The following is a 12810-nucleotide window of genomic DNA, read 5'->3' as shown; positions in this document are numbered from 1 at the left end:
ATCCAAGTCCTGGAATCGTTTTTAGAGGATAACAAGATAGGGCGAAATCACTTTTTCTTTTGTTGGTTGTTGGTTGATTTCAGAATGTTGTGGATTGTCTCAGCTGCTATGATGGAATTTATCACAGCTACCAAATACAAGCAGAGTTTCCAGAACAGGTTGTTGGATGTGGATTGGCCTCAAATCTTCTCAGTGAGATGGAAGGTCTTGAAAATATCAGCTTTGTACTAAGAGCATCAATCAGGCTGGAAAAAGCCTCAAGGAAGAATTGTGTAATTGGAATAATGTTGAGCCAACATGCTGTGATGGAGCTATCTGAAACACCCTTTCGTTTATTCTATTGTGTCATGTGTTACTGTTTTATACTAGGTGATATCACATTGTGTTACAATTGATATACTGCATAGAAACAGACAATTTAGTCTAATTGAGATATGCTGGTGTTTATGCTCCACTCAAGCCTCCTCTCTGGTCATCTACCTCTCAGCATTACCATCTCCTCTCATATGCCTTTCCAACTTCCCCTTAAATACCTTTATATGATTAACTCCCTCTGAGATGAGTTCCACATTCTTGCCACGCTGTGGATGAAGAAGTTCCTTCTGAACTTTCTCTTTATAAAACATAAGAAATAGAAGCAAGAATAGGTCATTTGGCACCTTCGAATGGCTCTGCTAATCAGAAGATTTTGGTTAATCTGACTGTGGTCTTAACTCCATTTTTTCATGTGTCCCCATAAATCCCTTGTTAATCAAAAATATGTCAGCCTTGAATACATTCAATCACCCAGCCTCCATTGGGGAAAAGAATTTCAAACACCAATGATGCTCAGAGGAAATTCTTCATCTCCATTTTAAATGCGAGATCTTTATTTTGACAGTGTGCTCTCAAGTTATTAATTCCCCTATAAGAGTAAAAATACATTCAGCATTTATCCTGTCAAGCTTCCTCAAAAACTTGTATCGTAGAATCCCTAAAATGCAGAAGGAGACTATTCAGCCCATTGAGCCTGCACCAACAATAATCCCACCCAGGCCCTATTTCTGTAACCCCATAATATTTGCTCTGCTAGTCCCCCTGACATTGAGGGACAATTTAGCATAGCCACCCAATCTAACCTGCACATTTTTGGAGTGTGAGGGGAAACTGGAGCACCTGGAGCAAACCCATGGAGACACAGGAAGAATATGCAAACTCTACGCAGACAGTGACCTGGCACTGTGAGACAGCAGTGCTAACCACTGCGACACCATCCTACCCCAACCACCACCATAGGTTTTGATGAGATCAACACTCATTCTTCTAAACATCAATTAGTAACGGCTCAACCTGTTCAGTATTTCCTCATAAGACAAATCCCTGATCCCAGGAATAGGCGTAGTGAACACAAGCCCCTCATCCCAGCAATCACCATAATGAACACGAGCCCTTCATCCCAGCAATCACCATAATGAACACAAGCCCTTCATCCCAGCAATCATCATATTGAATACAAACTCCTTATCCCAGGAATCTCCTAGTGAATTCTTGGTGTTTATATTAATGACCTCTAGTTTTGCTCTTTTCAGAAATGGAAATGTTTTCTTTCAGACTGCTTTCCTGAGATCTTGCACAATTTTAATTAGATTTATTTAATACTGGGTGTTATTACACTGTATTTCACTGGATATTCTGAACCCTGATGGGCTTAATCCTGCATTTCTGGTATCAATCTTGTAAAATCTTTTCTACAGCATCTCCATTTTCTTTTTACAATATGTTGCCCTTTAATGGTCTAAATAAGGTTCAAAACTTCTCTAATGTACAACTCAATATCTCTAGAAATAAATTATCTTGTTATAGACCTATTGACCTACTACAGCTAGGTTTTTTAAATTCATTTCACAGGATGTGAGTGTCGGTGGCTGAGCTAGCATCTGCTGCCTGTCCCTAAGTGCCCCCTCCATTTCAGAGGGCATTTAAGATTTAGCAACATACATAGCTGTGAATCTGGTGTTTAGAGGATTTGAACCCAGGTCCCCAGATCATGCTCTGGGTCCCTGAATTACTAGTCCAGCGACAATGCGACTGCCTCCTCTTATATATTGACAGATTTGTACTCCAAGAGCTCTTTGTTCCTCTACTCCATCAAGTTCTTGCTTTGCAAGAATTATGTGACCTACCTTTTTTATTACCAAGACATTTATATATGTTGACATTTATTTACCAATTATATGCCCATTCTGTAAATTTATTGTTGTGATTTGTTGCTGTCCTCTTCAGCGTTAACTATCCCTCCAGAGCGGAATGTAAATTGTACACATCTGAAATGTGACAGGACACTTACTGTAAGTTAAAAGTGTAGGTAGTTCTAACATATATTGGCATTAGATCTCCTGTTATGTTTCCCATTCTGAGTTTCATTATATGAATGTTATTAACTGTGTGACAAGAAAAGTGAAACTATTATTTTATTGTCATGGGGATGTGAGTATCACTGGGAAGACCACAGGATTTGTTGTTTATTCCTCATTGCCTGTGAGGAAGTGGTGTTGTGCCACCTACTTGAACCACTGCATTCCATCTGGTGTAACAACACCCACAGTACTGTTAAGAAGGGAGTTCCAGGTGCAGTCAAAGATATATAAGTATAAGCTTTTTTTAAACATTAAGATATTCTGCCTACCATACGATTGACCAATATCATGCATGAATTTCAGTGTTGATGCGATGCCAGATAGATTTTTTCCTTATTCATTCATGGGATTTGGGGGTCACTAGCTAGGACAGCATTTATCACCTATCCCTTGTTGCCCTTGAAGATCATGGTGATATGCCTTCTTGATCCACTGCAGTCCATCTAGTGTAGGTACACCAAACAGTGCTCATAGGGAGTTCAAGGATTTCAACTGAGTGACAGTGAAGGAATGATGATATAATTCTATGTCAGGATGGTGTATGGCTTGGAGGGAAACTTGCAGATGGTGGTGTTCCCATGGATCTAGGCTGTTGTCTTTCTAGGTTGCAGTCATGGATTTGAAAGGTGATGTCAAAGGAGTCTTGCTACTGTGCGTCTTGTAGATGGTACACACAGCTGCCACTGTGCAATGGTGGCAGAGGGAGTGAATGTTTAAGGTGGGGATAGTTTGCTTGGTTACCAACATCCTAGATGGTGTTGAGCTTCTTACATGTTGTTGGAGCAATGCTCATTGAGGCAAAAGTGGAGTATTACATCACACTCCAAACTTGTGCTTTCTATGTAATGGAGGGGTTTAGGAGAGTCAGAAGGTGAGTGAATTGTTTGCTGAATTTCTAATCTCTGATCTGCTCTTGTAGACAGTAGTTGTCCAGTTCAATTTCTGGAATCTCCCACCATCAGGATGTTGATGGTGGGAGATTCAGAGGTGGAAGTGCTGTTGAAAGTCAAGGGAAGATGGTTGGATTCTCTCTCATTGGAGATTGTCATTGCCTGGCACTCGTGCGGCATAAATGTTACTTGCCACTTACCAGCCCAAGTCTGAATGTTGTCCAGGTCTCGCTGCATATGGACGTGGATTGCTTCAGTATATGAGATGTTGTGAATGGTGCTGAACGTTGTGTAATTATTAGTGAACTTTCCCACTTCTGGCCATATGATGATAGGATGATTATTGATGAAGCAGTTGAAGATACTTTGGTCCAGCGCACTACCTTAAGAAACTCCTATTGTGATATCCTGGGACTGAAATGATTGATTTCCAACAACCACAACCATCTTCCTTTGTGTTAAACATAATTCCAACCAGTGGACAGCTTTCTCCAATTTCCATGGACTTCAGTTTTGCTGGGGCTCCTAGATCCCACACTCAGTCAAGTATTGTGATGTTGAGGATAATCACTCTCACCTCACCTCTGGAATTCAAATTTTTTTTTGTCCATGTTTGAACCAAGGCTATAATGAGGTCAGGAGCCAAGTGGCCCTGGCAGAACCAAAACAGAACATCAATGAGCAAGTTATTGCTGAGTCAGTGCCACTTGATAGCACTGTCAATGACCCCTTCCATCACTTTGCTGATAGTAATGAGTTTGTAATGTGGCTCGTTTATGCTTGCTAGAAGCGACATACTAGAAGCCCTTTGCAAACAAAAGGAATATGTTCAAGCCTTGTACCTTTCTTGACTTATCCTGAGTTTGGGGAGTGTTTAGTTGCCTGTGCTTTCTCCATTACAATGCTCCAGCCAAGAGTTAACTTGCCAACTGATCCAAATCATTTTTGTAATATAAATTGTTGTGTTCATTTGAAATTTGGTATTCTTGCATTTGTCCTGATTAAGTGCAGGATGAAAGCTTTGACAATCTATCTTTCTTTTCAGCAACATACAAGTTTTATGCTACAGATCAACTGTTTAACAGACTCTCATCATTAGAAAACATGCAACGGTTTAGAAACCTTTGCTGGCATTGTTGCCTGAGTAACTGGTTGTAATTTCAAACACTATTTCAGAGATTTAAGTATGCAACATAGAAAATGCTGCGCCATTGCAACTGCCTTTTTTTTGGATGAGATAGCAAACTGAGGCCTTGTTCGCTTTCTCAGGGGGATGGAAAAGATCTCGGGCATTAGAGCACGGAAGGTTTCTAGGTGTACTAAAGACAGAAAATGCTGGAAAAACTCAGCAGCATCTATAGGGAGAGAAGGGACTTAATGTTTTGAGCCCATATGACTTCTTCAGGTGCCATATCATTCATCTCTTAAGTTGATAATCTGGTTCAGTGATGTTGGTTATTCATCTTGCTGCTGTCAGTAGGAAATTGTTGTGCATAGACTGTTCATTTCCTACATTACAACAGTTTCTGCACGTCAAATGTATTTGCTTCGCTGTAAAGCCTTTGGGACACCCTGAGAATATTAAGGATGCACAACGTATTTTGATATAAAACCGAAAAATGCTGGCAATACTCAGCTGGTCTGGCAATATCTGCGGAGAGAAACATTTCACTTATAATGAAACATCATTGAACCATTAACTCTGTCCCTCTCCACAGATGTTTATTTCAAATAATCCAATTCCCCCTTGAATGTCTACCAGCATTTTATTTCAGATTTTCAGAGTCGGTAGTATTCTGTTTTTGAAATTATTTTAAATTTAAATGAGTTATAGGCCAAAACGTGTGAAGTTTAGTGTGAGTATTGAATGTTTCCTGAACACATGCCCTCTTAATGTTAACCTTCTCCTCTCACTCCAAGTAGCAGATTAGAAGAGCAGTGCCTGCGGCTGTTTCCGGGTCAGAGGTACCGGCTCCAGGCTGGTTTCCTGGGTTAAAGGTCAGGTTAGGAGTGAACCTGCGCATCTGAGGTGGGCCCGGAGCACGGCGATTTGGAAAAGGCCGGGCAGCATGTCAGCGGATGCGGAGAGTATGCCGAAGGAAGCCGGCTCGGGCAGTGCGGGGCTCGGCGAGGACGAGGAGCACTGGCTGTACGGAGGTGAGCGCTGAACCGGGGCCGATCACAACCGGGTTTCCATGGATGTGGGAGAGCGGCCCCGGTCCCGGCTCAGTTAGAGCTGTCAGGACCACCGGGCTGCCGCTCACTGTCCTCATCGTTTGATCTTTTTAACGTTTGATATTTTGGTTTCAGACGAAAATGACCCAAACAAACAGGAGGAGGCAGCGCCTGCTGACAGGTGGGAGATTTTCATTTCATAGAATATTATGATCTGGGCCTGTAGCCTCTTGTTTTTCCACCATATAGCTTATTTATTTTTTAAAATAAGGTGCTTTGTTCAGATCCTTTTTACCCTGTGTGTGGACACTTCATTCATTTGTACAGGCTTCAAGGCACCTTCTAACTGGCAATGATGTTTGGTGGTGATTAAATAAGTCGTGTTTTAAGATAAGATTCTGTAATTATTTACAATGTTTCAGGGATCACATATTTGCATTCTGTTTCTAACTAACCCCATTCGTTTACAGAAATTTTTAAGTTTTGCTGTCACGTAACAAATTAGTATGCATTTTTCTGTCTCAACCAAAACTTGACCACAAGCTAAAGTGCAGTTCCTGACAACAGGTGATTTGGAGCAGAATCGGAAAGTTCTATTTACAACATTTAAAGAAGTCCATAGTTGTTTCACAGGCATATTGTAGAACCTTTGTGACACCTTGCCACGAGATATTGTGCCAGATGATAAAATTTTGATCATGGAGTTGTGTTTTAAAGGCCAAAGCTAGTTCGAGATTGAAGTGCAGGAAGAGTGCTTGGCATCTAGACAGTAATGACACAGCAACAAATAATGGAGCAATTGAAATTGGCAAATGCCAGCAGGCCAGAATATCTCAGAGGCTTATATGGCTGGAGAAGATTACAGAGATGGGCAGGGGCAAGAACATGAAGAGATTTTGAAATGAGGATGAGAATTTTAAAATCAAGATATTGCTTTACCAGGAGCCAAGGTAATATCAGCAAGCACAGGGACAGAACTTGGTAGAAGTTAAGCCTCGAACCAGAGTTTCAGATGATCTCCAGTTTAAGGAGGGTAGAATGTGGTAGGCCAGCCAGGAATGTGGCAAAGTCATATGAGGACACAGCGTTAGAAATGAGTAACCGTAGGTGATGTTACAGATGTCAAGTCCGAAACTAAACTGTTAACACCCTCCGGCGGTCAATTTTAGGACCATTGTACTTTTGAATACAGTTTAACCTGAATTTTGATGTAGAGGCAAGGATCACTTTCAGAATTTGCACTGCATGATGATAGCAATTTAATCATCCAGAAGGGAAGAAATTGCACAGGAGGATATACATTGTCAATAAATATTGTCAGTAGATATTGTCAATAAATTTTCATGCAGAAAAGTGTGAAATGGTGCACTTTGAGAGGGAGTGAATCTGTTTTGAATATCTATATGGCAAAAACAGAGGAGAGTCTGAGTACTTGTCTTACTTTTAAGGATCCTGAGCAAATAATCGGAAACCTATGTTTTATTGGTCAAGGCAGATAAGAAATTTTAAACCTATACAAATAATTGATTATGTCACAGTTGAAGTGTTGTCTGGTTTTGGGCACCCTCCTATTGGAAAAAAGTGAAAGTTATTGTGAGAAAGGATTTTCAATGATGAGATCAGAAAAACTTTTAATAATTTTTGTTTTAATCCTTTCATGGGATGTGGGCCTTGTTGGCAAGGTCAGCATATGTTGCCATTCCTAATTGCCTAGAATTGAATGATTTGCTGTACCATTTCAGAGGGCAGTTAAGAGTTAGCCCATTGCTGTGGATCTGGAACTGCATGTAGACCAGACCAGGTAAGGGAGGCAAATTTCCTTCCCTGAAGGATATTAGTAAGGAATGACCAAAGAAATTGACTTTTTGACTGGGACAGAGTAGGTCAAGAAGCATTCTGGATAGAGAAGATTAAATAATTTTGATGCAGTAAATGGACACACAGCCAGACAGTTAGTACTTAGAGGAGATCAATTGAAGGTCATTACTAAACAGAACAGTTTCAGAAGGTTCTTAGGATATAGAATGGCCTGCCAAGAACTGTTAACATTTGAAGCAGATTTCATAATCGCTTTGATGTAAAAAGAGGATAAGTATTTCAAAAAGAAAATAATTGTAAGTATGTGGATGATGAATAGTGTTCAAACTTTAATGAGCTAGTGTAGGTTATGGAGGTTCAATAACTTTCTCCAATTTCATGAAGTCCAATTATTCTTTTTTAAAAATCTACCTCGTGGTTAGTGAGTTGGTTACTTGTTAAGTCCATTTTATCAGGGAAAAAAAATTTGAAACCTTTTTCAGAAAAGAGTTGATGTCTGATTGCAAAGTATAGTTCACCCTCAACACGGTTTCCTCCTGCCAGCTTCTTGATTCTTTCCAATGTGGAGTGTTTATTCCTATTTGTTTATGTTTTTTAATTTGTCATCATGTTAATGTCTTGTATTTTCATTTTATATTTCTCAACTACCCTATTATTTTCTAGCCTAAGCACTCCTTTCCTGGAGGCTTTGGTTTCTCCTTTGTATGGAAGTATGAACCTAGACAATGAGTGACAACAGTGTATTTGGTGCAGTTTTCAACAGGGATGCTGAAATACAGCCTAAAACCTTTGCTGATTTCTCTCTTCTCCCTCACATTCTTATTCTATGGTTTGTCAAACGAGCCAGTACTGATTCATTTAGTACAGAATAGGAATTGAACCCAGGTCTTACCAACTTATTTGGTTTATTTCTGTATCCCACTGGTGACCAGGCTATGAAGGGAGTGCATTGTGGCAGCCTTTGAAATATCATCTTCTTTTCAAACCAAATCTATATGTAATAGGGGACAGGTTTCAAAACCAGCACCTACTCTTCTATTTGAATAACAACATGAACAAAGACAGAACTTGCCTTTAGATGTTGCAATTTTTCATGTCCTTAAGAATTTCTGAAATCCTTCAGAATTACTTATTCAGTGCGTTTGCTATTCTAAGGTGAGAAAATACTACAACCAAATCCCAAAACGATTCAGATGAGAGGAATGACCAGTTTATTTGTTTCTGTTGGCATTTGATGAAGAAGGAATAATGGTCAGCGTACCTCTTCAAATATATTTTTCTGTCAACCTGAACAAACGGTGAAAGCCTAGAGTGAAGGCTGTCACTGCTAAGCTCAAAGAAAACTGCCACAAAGATCTAGTGATCTCTGCGATGGAAATTACCCCTTTCCAGACAGCAGTTTAAATCAAGGCAGGTGTCTTGGTGTGCAGCAACAGTGATGTCAGCAAGCAAATAGTCAACCAATCTGAATTGCACTGAAACTAGAAAGTTAAAAGCACTTTAACAAAGGGTCGGCTGGACTCAAAACGTTAGCTGTTTACAGATGCTGCTAGACCTGCTGAGATTTTTGCTGCGGCTATATAGGGCATTGGTGAGGCCGCAGCTGGAGTACTGTGTGCAGTTTTGGGCGCCGTACTTAAGCAAGGATATTTTGGCCTTGGAGGGAGTGCAGAGGAGGTTTACTAGGCTGATGCCGGAGTTGAGGGGGTTGAGCTATGAGGAGTGGCTGAATAGATTAGGCTTGTACTCGTTAGAGTTTAGAAGAATGAGGGGAGATCTCATTGAGACATATAAGATGATGAATGGGATGGAAAGGATAGAGGTGGAGAGACTCTTCCCGCTCAGAAAGGACAGTAGGACTAGGGGGCACAGCCTCAAGATAAAGGGGGTGCGGTTTAGAACGGAGTTGAGGAGGAACTTCTTCACTCAAAGGGTGGTGAATCTCTGGAATTCTCTGCCCGTTGAAGTGGTGGAGGCTACCTCGCTAAATATTTTTAAGACGCGGGTTGATGGGTTTTTGATAAGAGAGGGGATTAAGGGTTATGGGGAGAGGGCGGGAATGTGGAACTGAGCCATGACAGATCAGCCATGATCTTATTGAATGGCGGGGCAGGCTCGAAGGGCTGGATGGCCTACTCCTGCTCCTATTTCTTATGTTCTTATTTTCCAGCATTTTCTCTTTTGGTGGTAAAAGCACTTAGAATCCTTTCCCTTTAATTTATAATTTCAGACAGTGAAATATATGTATGAATACATGAAGAAACAAACTAACAATGTTTTTAAAAAATGTTTTTTCAAAATCCATAATGGAAAGATTTAACATTTCACAAATATAAAATAAGCGTTTCAGGTGAGGCTGCTAAGTAATTATGAAATTAGCCCCATTGAAAACCCAGTCGCACCTCATTCAACAACTTGTAACTATTTCTAATGTTTCTGCAGTGAGACTAACCATGTAGAAGTGAAGATTCTTGTTAATTCATGATTGCAATCTTTGGGAACCTCCACGGTGCAACCTTTCAGGAACATACAGCAACCTCTGGATTTCTGCACAAACACCCAAAGTTGCTGTCAGTTTCAATGAAAGGAACAATAGCAAGCATTGAATACCACAGCAAAATCTGGAAATTTGGCATGTCAGCTATGGCTCTCGCCAACTTTTACAGATACACCATAGAAAGCATTCTTTCTGGTTGTATCACAGCTTGGTATGGCTCCTGCTCTGCCCAAGACTGCAAGAAACTACAAAAGATCGTGAATGTAGCCCAATCCATCACGCCAACCAGCTTCTATCCATTGACTCTGTCTACACTTCCTGCTGCCTCGGCAAAGTAGCCAGCACAATAAAGGACGCCACACCCCAGACATACTTTCTTCTACCTTCTTTCATCGGCAAAAAGACACAGAAGCCTGAGGTCACATCCCAACTGACCCAAGAACAGCTTCTTCCCTGCTGCCATCAGACTTTTGAATGGACTTACCTTGCGTTAAGTTGATCTTTCTCTACACCCTAGCCATGACTGTAACACTACATTCTGCATTCTCTCGTTTCCTTCTCTATGAATGGTATGCTTTGTCTATTTAGCACTCAAGAAACAATACTTTTCACTGTACATGTAACAAAATCAAAATCTGAACCATTTCTCAGCCTCAATAAATTGTGTGCTGAAGTTCTAAAGTGGGTCTTGATTATACCATTTCCTGACTCAGTTGAGTGGTACTAACTGAAATAAGCTGATTTGTAGCTATGTTCCTTCAAAAAACGTTTCACATTCTTGTCCCTGTATGTAATCTGATACAAAAATAATTTTGTACCACAAGTGTTACAATTTGGAAGCAGTTATCTATGTGTGCTATTTTCATGTTTGGAAATATTGTTTCCCTTCCTATCTGCTTTTGTGTTCGTTCAGTTTTTAAGACTGTTCTTTCATGTGAAACATATTGTGGAATAATAATAGTTTCTTTCTCATTAGTGCTGATGCACCTGCTCCAATTTCTGCAGTCGAAGAAACACGAGGTAATGGAGTAATGCGAACGGTAAGTCTTCCCCCGATTGAAGACCATCAAAATCATGAGATACCCTACAGTGCAGAAACAGGCCATTTGGCCCACTGAGTCTGCACCGAACACAATCCCACCCAGGCCCTATCCCCATATCCCTATATAGTTATCCACTAATCCCTCTGACCTACACATCTCACGACACTAAGGGGCAATTTTAGCATGGCTAATCAACCTAACCCACACATGTTTGGACTGTGGGAGGAAACCGGAGCATCCAGAGGAAACCCACGCAGACAGAAGGAGAATGTGCAAACTTCACACAGACAGTGACCCAAGCCAAGAATCAAACCTAGGACCCTGGAGCTGTGAAGCAGCAGTGTTAACCATTGTGCTACTGTGCCACCCCTTAGTATATACTACACTTAGTATAAATGAGATGGAGGAAGAAAATAATGAGGCGTGTGGCAGTTAGGTGAGGTGTTTTATTCATGTGCAAAATAAGGATAGATTGGTAGAATGAAATGTTTTTCTATTTTTTCCTGTTTTTGAGTCTCTGCATTAAGTGAGCCAAGGTTGCCGATCTGTTTCAGACAACTGGTATTTCTGCTGACGGATATTTTGATCGGAATCTCCTGGCACAGTTGTTTTGTTCTTCATTCAGTTCTCACCAGTATAACATGACTGACATTAATGTCATGTTTTCTGGATTTTTGGTCATATTTATATGGGCAGCATAGAAATTTTTTTTATTTATTTATGGAATGTGGGCATCATTTATTCCACATCCTGAGTTGCTGTTTCAGAAGGTGCTGGTGACTTCTGTTCTTAAACCTCTGCAGTCTGAGGTGTAGGTACACGCAGTGTTTTTAGGGAGGGAATTTCAAGATATTGATCTGGCGGCAGTGAAGGAACAGTAATATATTTCCAATATTACCTTTATATTGGAATGGTGAATGACTTGGAGGGGAACATCCAGCTGCTGGTGTTCCCAGGTATCTGTTGACCATGTCCTTCTAGATGGAAGTATTTGTGGGTGTAGAAGGAACTGTCTCCCTTGGGTGAGTTCTTGCAGTGCGTCTGGTAGATGGTACACACGACAGCCACTGCTCACTGGTGGTGGAGGGATTGAATGTTTGTGGAAGGGGTAGCAAACAAGTAGGCTGTCTTGTTCTGGATGGCATCAAGCTTCTTGTGTTGTTGGAGCTACGCTCATCCAGGCAAGTGGAGAGTATTCCCTTACACTCCTGACTTGTACCTTGTAGATGATGGATGGATTTTGGAGAATTAGGAGCTGAGTTACTTGCTAGAAGGTTCCTACCTTTTAACCTGCTCTGTAGCCGGAGTATTTATCTGGCTAGTCCAGTTCTGTTTCTGGTCAGTGGTAATCCCAGAACGTTAATAGTGGGGGTTCAGTGATGGTAATGTGATCCAGTGTCAAGGGGTGATGGTTCGATCCTCTCTTGTTGAAAACGATCATTGCCTGGCACTTGTATGGCACAAATTATGCTTGCCACTTGTCAGCCCAAGCCTAGATATTGCCCAGGTCTTGCTACATTTTGACATGGGCTGCTTCAGTATCTGAGGAGTCATAAATGGTGCTGAACATTGTGCTATAATCCGCAAACATCTCCACTTCTGAGTTTTGATTGAACGAAGGTCATTGATGAAACAGCTGAAGATGGTTGGGCCTCGGATGCTACCCTAAGGCACGCCTGCACTGATGTCCTGGAGCTGAGATGAGTGAGCTCCAACTACCACACGTCTTCCTTTGTGCTAGGTATGACTCCAGCTAATGGAGTTTTCCCCTGATTCCCATTGACTCAGTTTGCTAGACGCAAGAAGCCATACTTCATGCCATACTCTGGTCAAATGCCACCTTGATGTCAAGGGCAATCAATCTCACCTCACCTCTACTATTTGGCACTTTTTTGTCCATGTTTGAACTAAGGCTATAATGAGGTCAGGATCAGAGTGACCATGGCAGAACCCAAACTGAGAGTCAGTGGGCAGGTTATTGCTGAATAAGT

General features: G+C 41.0%; 1 protein-coding gene across 5 annotated transcripts in view; it reads left to right on the top strand.

Moving 5' to 3' along the window:
* The window catches only part of fip1l1a (FIP1 like 1a (S. cerevisiae)), an 81905-nt gene that overhangs the window by 335 nt on the left and 68760 nt on the right, over positions 1-12810 (top strand). For all 5 annotated transcript variants that reach the window (XM_080187575.1, XM_080187585.1, XM_080187567.1 and 2 more), the window contains exons 2-4: positions 5207-5443; positions 5597-5642; positions 10753-10816. In XM_080187575.1, coding sequence (XP_080043701.1) covers positions 5356-5443; positions 5597-5642; positions 10753-10816 — 198 coding nt within the window. In that variant the 5' untranslated portion in view covers positions 5207-5355. The remainder of the gene's footprint in view (positions 1-5206; positions 5444-5596; positions 5643-10752; positions 10817-12810) is intronic.

The sequence above is a fragment of the Carcharhinus amblyrhynchos genome, chromosome 1 (genome assembly GCF_965287045.1).
Source record: "Carcharhinus amblyrhynchos chromosome 1, sCarAmb.v2.hapA, whole genome shotgun sequence".
NCBI lineage: Eukaryota > Metazoa > Chordata > Chondrichthyes > Carcharhiniformes > Carcharhinidae > Carcharhinus > Carcharhinus amblyrhynchos.
Note: the sequence above shows the minus strand (reverse complement) of the source record. Positions and strands in the feature narration are given on the sequence as shown.